This window comes from Pezoporus occidentalis, unplaced genomic scaffold, assembly GCF_034315485.1.
Source record: "Pezoporus occidentalis ecotype Australia unplaced genomic scaffold, CSIRO_AGI_Poc_V1 ctg149, whole genome shotgun sequence".
Lineage (NCBI taxonomy): Eukaryota > Metazoa > Chordata > Aves > Psittaciformes > Psittacidae > Pezoporus > Pezoporus occidentalis.
Window position 1 is genome coordinate 2,875,184 of NW_026913305.1, and position 18,013 is coordinate 2,893,196.

Below are 18,013 nucleotides of genomic sequence, written 5' to 3' on the forward strand. Positions count from 1 at the left end.
TGCAGTGTTTGTGCTTTTGATTATTCCAAAGCATGTTTTTTCTAAATAGAAATGTTTCCAAGTGTATGGCAGCTCTGAATTTTGAAAGCTGGGAGGAGCTGGGGGTGACTCAGAAAACCCTTTCATTCTCACAGGATTCTCTGCTGTAAGATCAAGTGTGTTTGTTTTTCAGTTGTGGGGCGGCCACAGCTTTGCCTGAATAAGGACGGAGGGGCTGCAAGGGGCCACAAGCATCTCCTGCTGCTACTGGATGCTGTTGGATGTTGTCCCAAGCCCCCAGTGTCCTGTTTGGCATAGATGAGGTTTTTGCTACCGCAGTTCCCTTCACTCTCTTCCCACTGCAGGCAAAGGGACTGGCCATTAAAACCTCATGGCTGGATCCTTCAATCCAACCAGGACTAGACCCCAGCTGTGGCCATTCAAAGCCCATGGAGAAGCTCTGCGAGGCTCATGTCTATCCGTGAGGCTGCTTTCCCACCATCGCTGTGCCCAGGGCTGTGCCAGCACAGCATTGACCTTGTTTTCACTAAGTGCCTCTTTACTGAGCCCCTCGTGGGATTCTGTACTTGGTCACTTATGTGAGAGAACTGACGTATGGATGGAATGATGAAATCTCAGATTGGACTCTCACGCCTTGATGAAGGGAACCCCCAGCAGCGGTGTTTGCCAGTACAACAGTTTCCATTTGCAGAACCAAAGCTGTTCCCTCGCTGCACAGACACACAGCAGGCGACGACCCCACACAATTAGCAGTAAAGCATTTTAATTCCACATAGTGACAGCGTTGAACTTGCTGGCCAGCTCAATGAGCTGCATCACCCGCTGCAAGAGGGCCCTTCTTCCGCTGCACGGGCACTGGGATAGTGGGCTCTGGCCACAGGTACCAGGCATGCGGCACAGAGCTGCGGGTCGGTGCGATGGTAATTTGCTCAAATTAACATTTACATGAATGTGAACTCCTATGGCAGCCACAGGGTGAGTTTATTTTGACTCGATTTAATGGTTTTGAGAACCAGTTGGAATTTTTCCCCTAGCAGAAGTTGAGGAAAAGAAAATAAGCCAAGGAAGGTTGAACAGGAATAAAAAGCCTCTTTTTTCTGCTTATGCATCTTTTGCTGCCTGTGCTTCATGAATGATTTGAAGAGCACCCTCAGCAACTGTGCTCATCACCCGTGAACCACACAGGGCACTGGGGAGCTCTGGGATGGTCAGGAAGGGGGAAGGTTCTGGAGCCATCCTGAGAGAGCTGGAAAAGCTCTCATGCCTCTGTGCGGGTCTGGGCTCCAAGGAGAGCGCCAAATCAGGCAGTTTCCATGCAGGGTGTGATCATGGGCAGCCCTGGAGAGCAATGCTGCAGGCTGGAGCACTGCCGGTGGGCAGCAATGGCTAGGCTGCCTTGAGAGCTTGGACCTGTGCTGCTGGAGCTGCTGAGGAGCTTGTTTGCTGGTCTAGTAAAGCAGACAGGAAAGTGATGGACATGGGGAGCTGTCTGTATGCTGAGAGTGGGGACGCGGGCTGCCCTGTCACAGCTGGTGGGAGCACAAGGACCCGAAGCACACAGCCGCATCTGCACTGCTTGAAATTCAGTCCCTGTTCGGGTGCGGAGGGGTAACGCTGCAGCCCCTTCCATGAGAGAGCAGAGGCGCTCCCTCTTGCTCCTCTGGGTGTGGGGCTGGGCTGGGCTGTGCCTTGTATGACCAGCTCCGTGCTCCCCGCTGCAGCTGCAGTGCTCCCATCCAGCCTCCGCTGCCAGCAGGGCAGGGGAGGACCCTGCCGCTGCAAGTGCAACGTGAGCAAAGGGCCCAGACTGCAGCCAAGACACTTAAAGTAAAACTAATGAAAACCTTCCGTGACTTAGCCTTTTAATCCAAAGTTCAGGGCTCAAGGCGTATGATCCTTCACCTCACCAGTGCGCGGCTCACTGAGCCGCTCCTACGCCTCTGAACCACAACAGGCAGCGCGTTAGAAACAGTCCTGGGAGCAGTCTGCCACTGGCAAGGGGACAAACAGGATGAATCCTAGGAGAGCTCTTTCACAGCCTAGCATTGATGATTCACTATTGCAATAAAACGTACTCTGCAGTTACACACCATGCTTTGAGGCACTAGGCTGCTGCATGTCTGAGCAACACAATTGGCATAAGCCTCTTTTCTGCATTAGAAGTGGCTCAGGTCTGGTCTGTGAAGCAATTAGTGCCTGTGTCATTACAAGTGACACCTCATCTAAGGGTAAACAGGAACAGTGTCTGCTCTCTCTCACCAGTGCTGCTGTCCCAGACAGGTCCCACAGCACATTTACCATCATTCTGTGACCTGCAAGACACTAAAGGAGCCGTACAGAAGCCAAAGGCAAACCTCTCCTTGACTTCACTGGAACCAGGATTTCACCCAGTCACCTCCTCCTACAGAACTCTCCCAAAAAGGCAGAACAATGAAAAAAAAAGCCTTGCACATGGTGAGCCGTTATCCTCAGCGATTCCCACAGCAGTTTTATTGCCTGAAGGAGGAAGAACATGAACCCTGGAGGGAAGAACTTGCCAAAGTATGTAACATTTCTACATCTTGCATGGAGCTCAAGGTTCCCAAAATCTTTAAAAATAACTGCAAGGATGTTTATCCAAGGCCTAAGGCTCGGCTAAGTAGAGCTGGAGATGTGGCTTTCTGGGGAAGGCAGCGCAGGGGAATGTGCATCAGTGTGCTGGATCTGCTTGGAGCTTGGGGGCTGCAGCAGCCAAGCCAGGAATGTTCTTGCAGAAGCCAGATTTTTGGTTAGAAGCCTGCGAGTGACCCAGCGGCTGCTGGGCTCGGGGAGTGGAGATAAAGCGGTTCCATGCTCTCCTGAACATTCCTGCCTGCACTCTTAGGTCCCTACTGTTCTGTTAGGGGGGGTGGAACAACGGGAAAAACAGTGCCATGTGCTGCCGAGCTACTGGCACTGATTGCAAACAATGTTAAACACAACCACCTTGTCCTCTTTCATAGGAATGGTTTAATAATACTCTAAAATACTCTCCTAAAAGAAAAAAAAACGGTTCCTGGTGGTTGTTTAACTGCCAAGTAATGAAAGCAGGAGCCTCCTGGTTGCATGAGGCTGTGCTGGTGGATACAGTGGGACTCTGCTGTGGTGGCCGTGACCGGCTCCAGCAGTCAGAGCGCAGCTCCCCCCGGCACTCGGAACCCCCAAGCCAGAGCGGGCAGAGCTCGGGGAGCAGAGCCCGGGCTCGGGCCGTGCCCTCGCTGCGGTCTGACACATCCCGTCTGCTCCCGGCGGTTCTGCTCTCCCCAGCGCCGGCCCGAGGCTGCGGGACCGAGGGGTGGCGGGGGCAGGAAGAGTGATGGGCGCTCTCCCACCCCTCCACGCTTCGCACGCCCGGGGGGCTCGGGGGTACCGGGAACGCCGCCTGCCAGCAGCTCTTGCAGCCCCCGCCCATCACCGTGGGACCCGCCGGCAGCCTCCGCGCTGCCGCTCCCTCTCGCGGCGGCCGCTCCGAGCGCAGGCAGGGGCACGGCAGGGTCCGGCGGTAGGAGCGGAACCCCCGAGGGGCTGTTGGCGGGACCCGGCGGCGGGGGGAGCGGGGAGGGTGCGGGGATGGGGTGCGGAAGGAGGTGCCGGAGACGGGTGTGCGGGTGCGGCAGCGCCGGGGGGGCGGGAGCGCTGCGCCGGGGACCCGGCGTGTCCCGACCCTTCCCGCTGATCCTCCTCCAGCGCCTTGGTTTTGTCTGGGGGCAGGAGCCTGCGGGAGCGTCGGGAGCCCGGGGAGGGGCCGGGGTGGAGCCGGCGGACAGCCCTCAGCCCAGGGCACGGGCACCGGGACAGGGACAGGGACGGACGGGAGCTCCGGGGGAAGAGGCAGAGCAGCCCTGCCCGCCGAGGTGAGCGCCGGAGAGGAGAGCCGCAGAGGACACGGCTGCCTCAAACGGGGACGCGTTCGCAGAGGATCTGCCACCCACCCTCTCTGTACCAGGCTCTATGTGGGACGGAGCTGGCCATGGAGAAGTTGTACTTCGCGGGGAGCAGCATATGGACCATCAACAGCTCTCTGGGGAACGGCAGCCTCCGCATGGAGAACCAGACCTCCGGGAAGAACAGCACCGCAGACCCCCTGAAGAGGAACGAGGACATGGCCAAGGTGGAGGTGACGGTCCTCTGCCTCATCCTCTTCCTCGCCCTGACCGGCAACCTGTGTGTGCTGCTCGCCATCCACACCACCCGGCAGAAGCAGTCCCGCATGTACTTCTTCATGAAGCACTTGAGCATCGCTGACCTGGTCGTGGCCATCTTCCAGGTGCTGCCCCAGCTCATCTGGGACATCACATTTAGGTTTTACGGGCCAGATTTCCTTTGCCGGTTGATCAAGTACTTGCAGGTAGTGGGGATGTTTGCTTCCACCTACATGCTCTTGCTGATGTCCCTGGACCGGTGCTTGGCCATCTGTCAGCCGCTGCGGTCTCTGCACAGGAGAGCGGACCGGGTCTCTGTTCTCCTCACCTGGCTGCTGTGCCTGCTGGTCAGCATCCCACAGATCCACATATTTTCTCTGAGGGATGTAGGGAACGGGGTTTACGACTGTTGGGCAGATTTCATCCAGCCCTGGGGACCTAAAGCCTATGTCACCTGGATAACCCTGATGGTCTACATCATCCCTGTGTTGATGCTGAGCATCTGCTATGGCTTGATCAGCTTCAAAATCTGGCAGAACGTGAAGCTTAAGACAGCTCATGGGCCCAGCGTGAGCTCCAGCTCCCACAGTGGGACAACATTTGCCAGGGTCAGCAGCACCAGGCTCATCTCCAAAGCCAAGATCCGAACAGTCAAAATGACCTTCATCATAGTGTTAGCTTTCATAGTGTGCTGGACTCCCTTTTTCTTTGTGCAGATGTGGTCTGTGTGGGACATGAATGCTCCGAAGGAAGGTATGTCCTCTCCCTTCCCGTAGCCCTGTGTTTGCATGGACTGCTTAGCTCAGTGGCTGCGGGGACACCAGCAGCAGACTCACAAGCTGCAAGTGGCAGCCAGAACCTCTGCTCCAGGCTGGGTCTCAGGGGGCTGGGAGGGAGGCAGGAAAAGGTCCTGAACATGGAAAACCCACCCCACAGGCAGCAGTGTCTGTGCCTGAGCTTCCCCAGGGGAAGCAAGGGCTGGCTGGCTGAGACCTGGCAGGTTCAGGGCCACCACAGCTCAGGTTTGTTCAAGCTGTGTGGTTGTGGTGGCCAGGGAGGTTTCCACTGTCCCCGGGGGTGTGATCTCAGCCCTCTGGAGTGCTCTGGGGTCTGTGGTGGTTTGATTGCCCACCCCGGTGCTGGGATGAAGCAGGAGAAAACAGCAGCATTAGTGCCCCAGTTTTCTTCTTGCTCTTTTGTCCTCACTGACTTCTTTGCTTTCTACTCTTTTGCCCTCTTTTCCCTCTCCTCTTCTCCCATTTCCATCCACCCTGGACTATGTTGCTGTTACTTTATCTCTGACCGGAGCATGGTTTGTGCAGAAAGCCACTGATTTATGAGCAAAGACTTTCCCTAAAGGATGTGGTGTCACTGATTTGTCATTTCTTACACTTGGTGCTGGCTGCTCCTGTCATCACTAAGGTTGAGGCAGAGTAAAAGACATTAGTCTCACACACTTGTAGCTGTGCAAGTCTGTGCTGTCATGCAGTGGAGGTGTCTGATGGTCCCTCTGCACCTGCAAGGAAAACTGCTCAGAAAGCTTAGAAGAAATACTCTGCACAACTTTGTGAGGTGGGAGAAAGGGAAAAAAGCACCTCCAGGGATGGCAGCTCTTTGGGATGCTTACCAAGCTCAGCAGAGATGCTGACTCTGGCGATGCCAAAGAGGGGTGAGGAGCTGCAGCTCCCTCCTGGCTTCCCCAGCAGCCCTGCCACAGCAAAGGGCTTCACAGTGTAGGGCACAGTTCACTTGCACTATGAACTCTTTTCCCTTCTTTAAGCCTATCCCTGAGCTCTAACCCTCACCTTTTAACCTTGTGTGTGGGAGAGCATGATGTCTCCTGCAGCCCACGCATGTCTTGTCTCCCTGGGTCAAAGCTGATAGGAGCCACGCAGGCTTACTTCGCCTTTCTTGCGCCTCTCTGCTCTTTTATTTCAGGCAGAGGAGCACATCTCTTGAAGCCTCCCTTCTGTGTCTCTCTCGTTTTCCACCTGATTTAGGCTGTTTAAACTTCTAGTTTTCAGCTCACCCTGGGGTGAAGCAGCGTCTCTCCCCTTTGCTGTATTTTAAACCTGCAATCTCGAGGGCTTTTGCCTGACTCATCAGCAAACAAACCTCTGCCGCTCTGCTGATTCCTGCGGCGCGGAGCAGGGGGACGGGGGGGTTCACAGATCGCACCCTACCTCCTGCTCCGGGAACTTTCCTTTCCTCACCCTGTGCAACTGGGCCTGCGATGCTGTTCTTTTGATTTGCTGTTAGGTTGAGAGGAAAGCTCCAGCCCTGCCGAGCTGTAACAAACTCCTCTCCCCTTCACGTTTCCATTGCTCGGGAGCCCGTGTCTGTTGTAAAGGGTGGGAGTCTGGCGTTCATGGCACAAGGAGAAAAAGCCTCGGGTGGGTTATTATGGATAGCAAAAGCCAGGAGGCTCCAACCCTTCCTCCCAGGCCCACCCTCCTCCTCACTGTTTGCCCAGAGGCATGAGGGGGATGGAGACCTCTCTGCAGAAGAAAGAGGCTTTGCCTGCAACGCTCCAGACAGTGTTGTCCTGCATCCCGCATCTCTTTCCCTTTGCACCGAGGCTCAGGCTGCCTCGGCTGGGCAGTGTGGTGAGGTGCCTGACAGAGATGTACCCAACAGGAAGGGAGTTTGGCTGTTTCTTATCTTGTAGGCTTTGCAGCCTGCATGGGCATAGCATCAGAGAGGAATGGAAGATGGTGGGCAGGCTGCACCCTGGGAGATGATGCGCAGATCACAAAGGCTGTGTGAGGGAGGGTCAGCTACTTAGAAAACGTTTAGTTTTGTCCACTTAGGATGTCATCAAGAATGTCCCTGACAAGGATGAGTCTGTTTATACCTTACTGAATCCTAATTAATGCTGAGCAGGGGCCCTGCGGTTTTGTGTGCATTGCATCCTGGAGCGTGGTGAGATGCAGATCTTGGGCATTAGCAGAGGGATGCATGGTGCTTGGTCTGCCGTGGGTACAATTCCAGTGCTGTTCAGGGCTGTGCTTTCACCTCTGTAGGGTGAGAAGTCTGCTGCAGTTTAGCATGTGTTGGGGGTAGAGATAAGACTGTAAAGAAAACAGAGGGAGCCCTCCTGTCTGAGCTAGCAAAGTGATGGTCAGAGAGGTCTCACTCTGCTAATACCGACCCCGTAGCTCTATACATGAGTCCTCATCACTTCACAAAACACCCTCAGTGAAATAAGGCAAGTGAGGCGCAGAAGCTGCACCCCTGCCCCTGCTGTGCCAGTGTCAGGATGGGGCTGGGGTCCCATGCTGCTGCCCACCTGCCTGGCCCCAATCCTTGTCTCCCCCAGCCCTGCTGTCACCCTGCTCCGCACCCCAGTGATCTCCACCTTTGCTGGCCATGCAAACCTACAGCCCCTGTAAGTGTGGGTTGGAGCTGCACTTTATGGTTCAGGTGCCAGCTTCAGCACCGGGGATCCTTCACAGACCATTGCTTAGAGCGAGGTTTCTGTTGTGGGCACCTTACAGATAATATACATTGCATGTGGCATTTTGAGCTTTGAGTCAGAGTTGGCTTAAAGCAGTCATGAAGATAATAGCAAGGCTGTGAAGCAGCGTAACTGTTATATTGATCCTTTAATCTTGGGAACTGGTGTCCTGAAGCGTGGGCTGTGAGTGATGGCATCTATCTGTTTGTGGGAATTAGTGAGCAATCCTCAGTTCATCTCTCCGCTGTAGCAGTGCTGGCAGCAGAGGTCCCATAGCACTTCCCGGGCACAGCCTTCTGCCTCCGCTGATCCTTCCTGACAGCAGGACATCCACAGGCCCGCACAGGGGGCTGTGCAGAGCATGGGGAGAGGGAACATACATAAAGGACAGAGCTTGCTCTTTGCAGCGCCTCTCAGGGCTCTCCGGCAGTCCTGCCAGAGGAGGGGGAGATCCACACTTAAAACCTGCCCTGCTGTAAGCTCCATGAAATTCAATTTGTCTCCTGCAGAGAGGGAAGAGCTGTCAGCCTTGGCTAGGGTTTTTTTTAGTGGGTAGAATTGCTGTGATGTATTTCAGGTCCTGTGCCTAGGATTTGTAAACCACTCCCCATGGATTTCCTTTAGCGTTTGCTTGAAATTAAAAGTGGTTGGACCAGACATCACTAGAGCAGGAATTATGCATGAGTTGGCTAAAGGTGAATCTGGAATGTAGCATTCATTATTCACGCTTCTTCTCCAGTTTAAAAACTGCAAGTGAAGTTTTGCAGAGGCAGAAAGGGACCAGAAACAGCCAAACACGTATATGAATCCTTACTGCTCATGTCCCCTGAGAGCACAAGGAGATGAGAGGATGGGCAGAATAAAAGCTCTGTTCCCTGCTCCTGTCTGACTGCCATGAGGGTGCGAGTCCCACCATCCCCTACTCAGCTGGTGGTGCTGATCTGACCTCTCTGGTGGACAACTGGGTACTTTGTGGGCTGGGAATGAAGAGCAGCAGGAGCTGGGGACTGGAGATCCTGGCACCCTGCTGTCACTGTCCCCAGCACCATGCTTGCAGCCAGGAGCCGTTGCCATGCTCCCAGGCTTCATTACTGAAATGGGAATGGCTGTCATTTTCCCTGGCACAGCATCGTATGGGAAAAACTAATTTGGGGGAAAGAAAAACTCTGCTGGTCACCAGGGCTGGGATAGCACTGGGCAAAGGTGCATGGATGGGGCAGGGCTAACAGGCACCGTCCTGTTGCCTGCGTTTTGGTGGTGGGGAGAGCCCAGGAGCAGGGGACGCTCTGGGGCCAGGGGAGAGAGTGGCTTCCCCACAGCCCGAGCAGATGGAAGCTGCCAGTCTGCCCTGAATCAGCTACTGGTGGGAAAAATGTTTGTTCCCATCCTACTCTTTGCTATGGCAACTCCAAGAGGCCATGCTCCCTCCTCCCCACTTTGGGCATGGTAAGGGCAAATGGTGCAGGTGATGCCGGGAGCAGCTCTTCCTCTTGTGATGCATTTCTAGGGTAATGCCAAGCAGCGCAGGAGCTGAAGGAGAAATGCAGCCTTTCTGAGGGAAAAACCCTTTAAACCCAAATTGCTTAAACCAAAACTTGCTTCTCTCTTTCTATTCACCATCTCTTCTCTACCAGTGCATCAACCACGGTGTTTCTACAGTCAGGGCAGCCTATCCCTGGCACGGGAGGATGTGTCATGCTGGTGGTGTGTGCCTGGTGCCTACTTCCCCAGGGTGCTGGCTCTCACCCCCCCTGCACCATGCCCTAATGCCGACGTCCTTTCTGCCTTGCAGCCTCCCCCTTCATCATCGCCATGCTCCTGGCCAGCCTCAACAGCTGCTGCAACCCCTGGATCTACATGCTGTACACGGGGCACCTCTTCCACGACCTGATGCGGCGCTTCCTCTGCTGCTCCACACACTACCTGAAGTCGCAGCCGGCGTGCGACCTGAGCGTCAGCAAGAAGAGCAACTCCTCCTCCTTCGTCCTCAGCTGCAAGAGCACGAGCCAGAGGAGCTTCATGCAGCCATCCATGATGTGAGGGCATCGCCTTGTGCTGCCACCGTGCTGCCTTCCCTGTGGAAAGCTGGGATTCGGACAAGCAAGGGGGGGTCTATATAAATAGGTGTATATATGTCTGTGTAAGCATGTACAGGTAATATACAGATATATCTTATTTAACTGAGGCAGGAGTGAGGGGAGGACTGCTGTTGTCGAGGCTTCAGTACTGCCTGGGACTGGACACCAGAAACCCACTTCCAAGCCCCCCAAATCACTGACATAGGTGGCTTTTAGATAGCACTGGGAAGAACAGGTTCTGCCCCAAGCTATCCCACACTGCTGGGGCAGGTGTGCCCTGTTCCCATTGGATGCAAGGGGCAGGGTGATAGATGCCGCCCTGGCACACAGCGTTGGGCACTGCCCCACCTCCTCCTGCAGCAGGAACCCCACAGGCTGCCAGCATCTGGCTGGGGCAGAGCAGCAGGCACCACGCTCTCAACACGGGTATATTTGCTTTGCTTGAAGTATTGTGCGGCAGAGGCAGCCCTCTCCCTGCATCCCCGCATCCTTGTATTCCTGCGTCCCTGTGCAGTGCTGCCCGGGCTTGCCAGTGGCACTGCCAACACAGAGCAGGGCAGTCCTGCCATCATGGGTTAGGGCAGCAGTGGAGACAGGGCTGGGGACAAGCCTGCCACGGGGCAACATTAACACCTGGGTGCCCCTACCCTTGGCCAGCTCTGCTCCCATGTGCCCTGCTCCTGCAAGGCTGCGCACAAGGGTCAGCAGGAGCCAGGGGAGCAGACACGACTGCAGGGCCAGGGGATCTGTGCAATAACTTGTTTGCTGAGTGTGCTCTAAAGCTTCTCCGAAGGGAGGCCTGTGGAATTACAGCTGGACTCCATGAGGTTTAACAGAGGAACTCCTGCGGAGTCCCCTGAGGCTAAGCTTTTGCTTTGGATTTACCGCAGATTGCATTTAGTCTTTTACACCAATGCAATTTTCTTGCTCTGTAACGCACAAGGTCATGCTTATGGCATGGATTTTTTATTGTTAAGAAATACCTGTAAATAAAGTTTTCTGACTGCATCTTAATGGAAAGCGGGAGGGGAAGTGCAGATGGAGCAATAGACGAAGAAAATGAAGGAAATCGATGGGAAGCAACACTTTAAACAGAAGACCCAAGTAAGTAAGGATGCTTTTAGAAGGGAATGCACCAGGCACTGAAGACCTACACTCCCCTTTATTCCTAACATGGATCTCGCCATGCCACAGCCTTTGCTGGGTGGGATGGATGCAGTGAAGGGCAGCTCTTGCTGAAGGCAGTGGGAGCTTTCCCATGAATTTGGTGGCAGTGGGATCCAGTGGCTGCAGACGGATGAGCCTACCTTTGCTCACACCGTCTCCTGGATCTGCAGCCAGGGAATGTGCAGGAGGAAGGCCTGCATGCAAAGGGTAATATGATTTGGCCTTATGTGTTGGGAATGAACACAAAAAATTCATTTAAATGTGAACTTGATCTTTTCCCTGTCATCAACAAGTACATTTCACCTTTCATATCATGGCATTCCTTCTATTTTTCTGTAGTGGCTTCAAGTGAGCTCTCAGTGCATTTGCTGAACACAACCCAGTACATGCACTCTCAGCATGTTTTACCAGGTGGGTTTAAATCCTCATGAAAGCATATAGCATCTTCCTCCCTCTCTCTGGCTGAGTGATGCTGCAGCCCACAGCCAGGCTCCTGCAGCATCCCCAGGCTGCAGTGGGAAGGGGATGGGGAGCAGAGCTCCAGGTTTGTCGCAGTGGAAGGATATCAGATGTTCTGCAAAAAGACATTTATAGGGGTCAGAAGCAAAATAGAGGTGCTGACACGTGAACCCATGCATCACTGCAGTGGGGAGACCAGGATTTCAGAGGTTTGTTCGTTTCTGGCTGTGAACTACTAGAAAAAACCCTAAAAAATTAAAAAGAATATAATCCCAGTATTGTTTTTAATTCTTTTATTCCCACAAAAAAAGCTTTAAAAAATGCTCATGATAAAAGTGGTTTTAGAGACCTTTTTCTCCATACAAATATCTTAAATCACTCCATCCCTCTTGAGGCCCGGTGTTGCTAGACCATGGGTGCTATATTGCTATGGAATAACGCAGTCCACAATCCCAAGCCATTGGATGAGCATCAGAAGAAAATCTGGCTCTTCCTTGTCCTTGGCATGGCCCTAGAAGAGACTTTGGCTCCAAGTCTTTGTTGGAAGCCAAGGGAAAAAAGCACATGAATACAATTGAGAATAACCTCTGAAGAACGGGACCTCCTGGGCCCTGATTCAGCAAAGCACTTAAGGCCAGAGCCAAAGAAGGATTTGAGTGCCTCAGAGTTAAAGTACCGTTCATGGACAATGGACTAAACAGATTAATTGACAGGGGAGGACATAGCTCCAAATTGGACTTTTTCCCCCTCATCCCTGTGTTTTCACTGAGCCAGAGCAGCTGGGTGCAGGCAATGTCCTGGAGGAGGCTCCTTCCTCTGCTGCCTTTGCTGTGTCAGATATACACACACTGCTGCAGGCTAGAGCTGACCCAGCATCAAAGTAAGCACGTCTGCTTTAGCTGAGAACCAAGCTAAAGCTTGAAGCCAAACTTGTCGTGTCTCAAGCTAAGTTACCAAGGGCCACTTGTTCTCGTTGCTCCCCACGGTGCTGCCTGGCTGCCCCCTCTGCAGCCCCAGTGCTGCCCACATAGTTCAACATCCTACTGCAGAGCATAGCGATTCCCTCAGATTAAGTTGTGAGCATCAAACTGCCACAAATGGTTTTGCCATTGCCGGTGGCCCAGGCACATGCTCCCAGGAGGGAGACACAACATTTCATGCACTAATCGATCTGATTTCAAAGCTTTGCTGAAATGCGAGCACACATGAAAAAAGAAGGTTTGTTTTCACTATTCTATCCATAAAACTTTTGTGCACCATGACTTAATACAGAAGCTTCCACAACAGCAATTATTTGCAGCAAATAATAATCCATATGCAAGTATTTCTCTCAGTGTCGTGCTAGACCAAAGGGATGGAGAAGCAGGCAGGGTTTGGTCTGTTGTCCATCAGCATCTCTGCACCATAGCTTATTGTTGCAGCCCGGGGCTGTGGTCCAGGAGATGCTGCTGTCCTTCCCATGGGAGCAGGGTGCAATGCAGGGGGTCCTGGAGGGCCGAGGGCTCTCACTGAGCCTTATTGGGCTTCTCTTCTCCTAAAACTGCTGGCTCTAGGATAGAGCAATGGGCAGCCCAGCATGCTTCTGAATGCAGAGAGCATCCCTCACTTCCAGTTCTGCTGCAGGGCCTGGCAGCACTGTGCAGGTCCCTGTGCATGGATGTCCACGTGCCTGAGGGCAGGGCACACTGCAGGAGCCAGGGAATTCTGTGTAGAAGGGTGGATGTGCAAGGGGCTGGGTACTGCAGCTGTAGGGACCTAGATCTCCTTCCGGAGAGCAACTCTGATGTTGCTGCAGATCTTGGAGAGTGCCTCAAAGAATGGGTCGCAGAAAGTGTGGATGCACAGGGAGTAGATTCGGCTGACGCACTGGATCTCTATCAGGTAGCTCTTGATGCAGGGCACCACTGCCCAGATGTGGCAGAACGAGATGAGGGCAAAAAGGAAGCCCCAGATGACGGCCAGGGGGATGCCCAGGATGGCAGAGAGCAGCCGGTAGCACCAGTACTTGCTGACGGTGAAGGTGGTGTAGCTGGCTTTCCAGACGCCGTCAAAGCTGTATGTTCCCACAGGCTCAGCTATCACATCCTCAAAATCCACCTGGGAGGAGAGAATATGGAGGTAAAGGGGGTTTGGGGAATGAAACCTCAAGGCTCCAGTGCAAGAATGGGGATCCATTGCAACATCAGAGCACAACCTGAATGGAGGGGGGCTGGGGAGAGCAAGGGCTGTGCTGGGGAGAGCAAGGGCTGTGCTGGGGAGATGGATGCTCTAAACCAGGCATGACCACTCAGGACACATTCCCTGGTCCCAAACCCTGAGCTGTGGATGATGCTTCCAGGCCCAAGCCTGCCAAACGGGAGCTGTGCATGGGAGTGTTTACTCCAGAGGAAGCCAGAGCCCATTCCTACCCTTTTTTAGCATTCAGGCACATGGGCTGCCTGCTCAGCCAGAAGGTGGCTTGTGATGATAAAAATCCAACTGCCTTCTTCATTTGTGATATATTAGTTTATATATGCAAGGGCAAAGTGCTCTGTTCTGTCTGTCTGGGTTCCTTCTGCAGAGGGAGAGAGATCAGCTGGGCCATGCCCTTACAGGGATAGTGCTGTTGTGCGCAGGTACTGGGAGTGTCTCTGTGATAAATGCTTTCAGAAGCCTCCAACCTACATGTAAAGATCTCATTTCATGTGGTGTAACTAATTTCTAGGGAATACGTGAACCATGCTATTTGTTGTGAAAAATAGCAGGGCATTTCCTTGGGATGTTAACGTGTCTGTTTGTACATTTATGTTAAACTGCAATCTCCATTCGGGTTTTGGAAGCACTTGGATCATGAAATCATTCTGCATCATCTTTAATTTCCTAGAGTGGGCAGGAGGGAGAAAACATTGCTATGGATAAAGAATCAGCAGCCAAGTTACCTGGTGCTGGGGGAAAGCCCTGCTGCCCAGGGGCTGGGCCTGAGCTGCAGGTCACTGCACAGCTGCCTGGGGAGCTAATCAGGGGTCGGTTAACGAAGAGAGCACCAGGCTATAAGAGAAGAGTCTCAGGAGTGCTGTTCCCTTTGCTCACAGTGCACCAGGAGGGTCTGGAGGACTGGTGGAGGCAGAGTGCTGGATCCCAAGCTGAACCTAGGCACTGCCCTAACGTGCTTACATGCAGGTACTGCTCTGTTGTTTTATACTTTGCCTGGGAGGAGGCTTTTAAAGCTCTGCAAAGCCTTTGTGGCTGGTGCCACCACTGTAGCTGTAATGTGGTCTCAGATTCTGGCTGTCGCACTGTAATGCTCAGGATGGGTTTATCTATGGCCACCTGAACCCTCCAGCCTTAACCTTCAGCTTTAGCACTCTGTTTCTCCCCTTACCTCCACTAGATGCCTTTCTACTTGCTGTGCTTTAGGAGCATTATATAGTTTCATGCACTGGGTGTTTCTGAGTGTGTTGCTGCCCACAAGAGAATAGGGAGGCTTTGGCTTTCCCTGCAGCAGCCATGGGGTGAGCTGTGCTTCCTATGCTGGGGCTGGCTCTGCCCCCCATCCCCAGCCTTATCGTCTGTGCTATTTTTAAGGTGGGAGGAATGCTATGGAAGCTGATGGAGCAGCAGTGTGGCCATGTGAGTGTGTGAGCTTGGAAATTCTTTACAGGCTTTTGGGGATCCCTGAGTGGGAACAGGCAGAGGTGGGGAAATGGGGTTGGTGTGAAGGGTTAGCGATGGTCTGGAAGGTGCTCCTGTTACCCCCAGTAGTAGCTGGGGAGCAGGTAGGTGTGCTCCTGAGTGCTGGGCATGGGGTTCCATTGGGCTGAAGGTTGTCCCAGTCCTCACCAGCAAGGGCAGTGGCAGGGTGGTGCTGCTGCAGCCCCGCACCTCTCTAAACATGGGCTAAGGCTGATGAGACACTGGCATGGTGTGACACAGATGTGGGACACGCTGCTGGGAACATGCTTGAGATAGTGAGGTGCCTGGCAGCTGTCACAGCCACGTCTCACTGTGCCGGAAGGGTGCCCATCTATGGCTGTCACTGTCAGCTCATCCCAGAGGCTTTGAATTTGACCTGGGGTTTAGCTGTAATAGTGTTTTAATGCATAAATGCAGGCTTACATTTCAACTGTGTAATTAGGTTCATGGCATGTTTCAAAGCCTTTGTGAACAGGCTCAGTGCATGCTGTCCCTTCTAGCACGTCATCCACTCTGGTCTCTCAAATACAGTTTTAACAAAACCTTTCCATCTCCTCCTGTTCTCCTTTGGTCCAAACTTATCTTTGGCATAACACTAACAAAGCTTAGAGCAATTGTGTTTCAGTGGTGAGCGTTCCGGAAAAAGTTTCTCTGTTCAGCTAGAATGAGAATTCCTCTTGATCAAAAATAGACAGGAGGAGACTTGCTGCACCCTCCTGCCGCTGTGGGGAAAAACAATCTTCACAATAGGACAACACGTACCAAAACCGTGCTCGCATAGTCGGGTCCTAAAGATTAGCAGCTTTTTCCCCAGGTTCCCTTTAGGTGAGTGATGTGGGCTGACCCTGTTTATTTTTGACTTCCCACTTACTGGTACAAAGGAAGGCGTCTCCATAAGTATAAGGCTACAGACTGTGAAGTTGGAGAGAGCATTCAAGGAGCAGGGAATACTGCATTAATTGGAGTCATCAAGCCAGCATCTCTCTGCCCCTGGCAGCAGGTCTGTGGCTTCTAGCAGGTTATCTCCCTGTTGCCCGAGGTAACCACCTCTTGAGGCACTTGTACTGGGGAATTGCAGCCCTGCCTGAGGCCAAGCCAAATACAGAACGTCAATACCAGCACACCGGCTGCATTAAGGAGGCAGTGATGCTTCTGAAACACAGCGCTGAGAAAGTCCTACCTTTACAACGTCCTCGTTTATGTGCTTCGGGTCTCTGTTCACCAGGTCGATCTCCTTGGTGTGCTGGTCCTTGATGATGATCCTCTCCTCCAGGTCGGTCTGCTCCTCGGCCATGGCTGCTCTGCTGCCAGCGTGGAGGGTCACAGAGGAGGGAATGGGGCTCTGCGGTAGGAGGACCAGGGCAGGACGTGGTGTGGAGGCACCCGCCCCCCTGCCCGCAGCAGCTGCCCCTGGCGCAGCTCCAGGCTAAAATTAATGTCCTGCCTCCCGAGGCCGCCCCAAGTGTCCCTTAAAGGGGCTTTGCTGGGGACAGCCCCTGCGCTGTCACCTCTGGGGGGTACCTGTATGGGTGGCACCCTCAGGGCAGGGTGGTGCGGGGGGGCACGCACCCCCAGCAGTGCGGGTGGGATTTGACCCTCGTGTGGGGAGGCAGCATGGGAGAAATGATGCCCAAACCGGGGCAAAAGTCCTCAAAAGCCTGAGAGAAATGGTTGTTTACAAGGGAAATCACTGTTTACTGATCTCTAAATGAAGAGCCTCAGGGGAGATGGGAATCACATCTATAAAGATCACCTAGGGAAGCCACACTGTCCTGCGACAGCCAGCAGGCTTTGGGGTCCCTGCGGAAGTCCAGAAGCAGCTCACGGTATCGGTTTGGATTCCTTCAGTTCCAGCTCTTTCATACAGAGAAACTTGAGGAATCCTACAAGACCAACTCAGAGGTCTACAACAGTCAAAGTATTTCCTCAACGGACACAGGGCACAGTGACATTTAGTGTATTAATGATGTTTTATTTAACTTGTGCTGTATTTTGATAGCGCTCATCAATCTCCTCAGTGCTCTCTTGGGTCTTGTCAAGTGAAGATTTGTTTAAAACAAACAGTCTTGTAGGAAAAGAACCAAACCAACCATCCCCAAACCAAAACAACCAACCACCATCAAACCACCCACCCAAAGCTCCTGGCAAATCAGTTGTTTATGGGCATTTTCATGTGAAGTAATGTTGGGATAACTGCCTTCTGTTCTTCCCTTGTGTGCCCCTTTGGTTATGGCTGCTTTGAACTCTCCCCATGCAGTGCTGGTGATGGTTGGTGACAACTCACTGTGCGGTAGGGGTGACACAGCAGGTGGTTGTGACTTACCCCTGGGTCAGCACCACACACTGCAGCATATGGGGGCAAAACCTCATTGGTGGGGACTGTATATGAACCTCCATTAATGTTGAGTGTTCAATTGATGCATGTGTCTGAGCTGTTCTTGAGCCTTATTTCTTTCCTGTTTCACATGTGAAATTGCAAAGATGTGTGTGGTACCTCCAGCTGGGACATGCTTTGGGGTTTGTGGTTGGGATGGAACATTGCCGCTGGCAAATGACACCAGCATCGCTTTGTGGGAGCAGAGCAGGAAGGAGCACCCAAAGAAGCCTTGCTGATGGCCCACAGGCAGACCCAGGTCTGGCTCATTTCCCCCCCTATCTCAGGTACCCCTACTTACAGCTCCTTGGAGATATGTGAAGCGGGGTCCAAATACCCTCAAGCTTCTGGAGCTTAATCCTTCAGTGCCAAGTTATCATGATAAGTTTAGGTTTGTTCTGGGCTGCACAGTCTGGTCTGGGAATGTTTACTTGGATGAGGAAACATTGCCTGGGTAGCTCTAACATCAAGAAACAGTATTTCTTTGTGGACCTGAGTGGAAAAACCCAGAAGGGTGCAGTGTCCTGCTTAAGTCTCTGCTAGTGAAGTGAAATTGGGAAACAAACCTAAGTCTGAAGTAGACCTTAATGTAAAACAACAAAACAAAAAACTCTGGGCACAAATTGAAGATCATTATTGGAACATG

The 18,013-nt window shown here is 53.0% G+C and overlaps 2 protein-coding genes across 2 annotated transcripts; one reads left to right on the forward strand and one right to left on the reverse strand.

Annotated features, from left to right (window-relative positions):
* The first annotated feature begins 3,632 nt into the window (after nucleotides 1–3,632).
* OXTR (oxytocin receptor) lies at nucleotides 3,633–10,709 on the forward strand. The gene is made up of 2 exons (XM_062610788.1): nucleotides 3,633–4,913; nucleotides 9,410–10,709. Exons 1-2 carry the CDS (start codon nucleotides 3,989–3,991, stop codon nucleotides 9,655–9,657), a joined length of 1,173 nt encoding a protein of 390 aa, XP_062466772.1. The 5' UTR covers nucleotides 3,633–3,988; the 3' UTR covers nucleotides 9,658–10,709.
* An 890-nt stretch (nucleotides 10,710–11,599) lies between these two features.
* Nucleotides 11,600–16,397, reverse strand: CAV3 (caveolin 3). The gene is made up of 2 exons (XM_062610789.1): nucleotides 16,174–16,397; nucleotides 11,600–13,418 (listed from the first exon to the last, which is right to left on the reverse strand). Exons 1-2 carry the CDS (start codon nucleotides 16,285–16,287, stop codon nucleotides 13,077–13,079), a joined length of 456 nt encoding a protein of 151 aa, XP_062466773.1. The 5' UTR covers nucleotides 16,288–16,397; the 3' UTR covers nucleotides 11,600–13,076.
* Between the last annotated feature and the right edge of the window lie 1,616 nt (nucleotides 16,398–18,013).

Bases quoted from the DNA above. Each gene is read 5' to 3' on its own strand.
- CAV3 (XM_062610789.1), bottom strand. From the start codon at position 16,287: ATGGCCGAGGAGCAGACCGACCTGGAGGAGAGGATCATCATCAAGGAC. The intron at 13,419-16,173 runs GTAGGACTTTCT...CTCTCCTCCCAG, and splicing joins TAAACGAGGACGTTGTAAAG to GTGGATTTTGAGGATGTGAT.
- OXTR (XM_062610788.1), top strand. From the start codon at position 3,989: ATGGAGAAGTTGTACTTCGCGGGGAGCAGCATATGGACCATCAACAGC. The intron at 4,914-9,409 runs GTATGTCCTCTC...TCTGCCTTGCAG, and splicing joins CATGAATGCTCCGAAGGAAG to CCTCCCCCTTCATCATCGCC.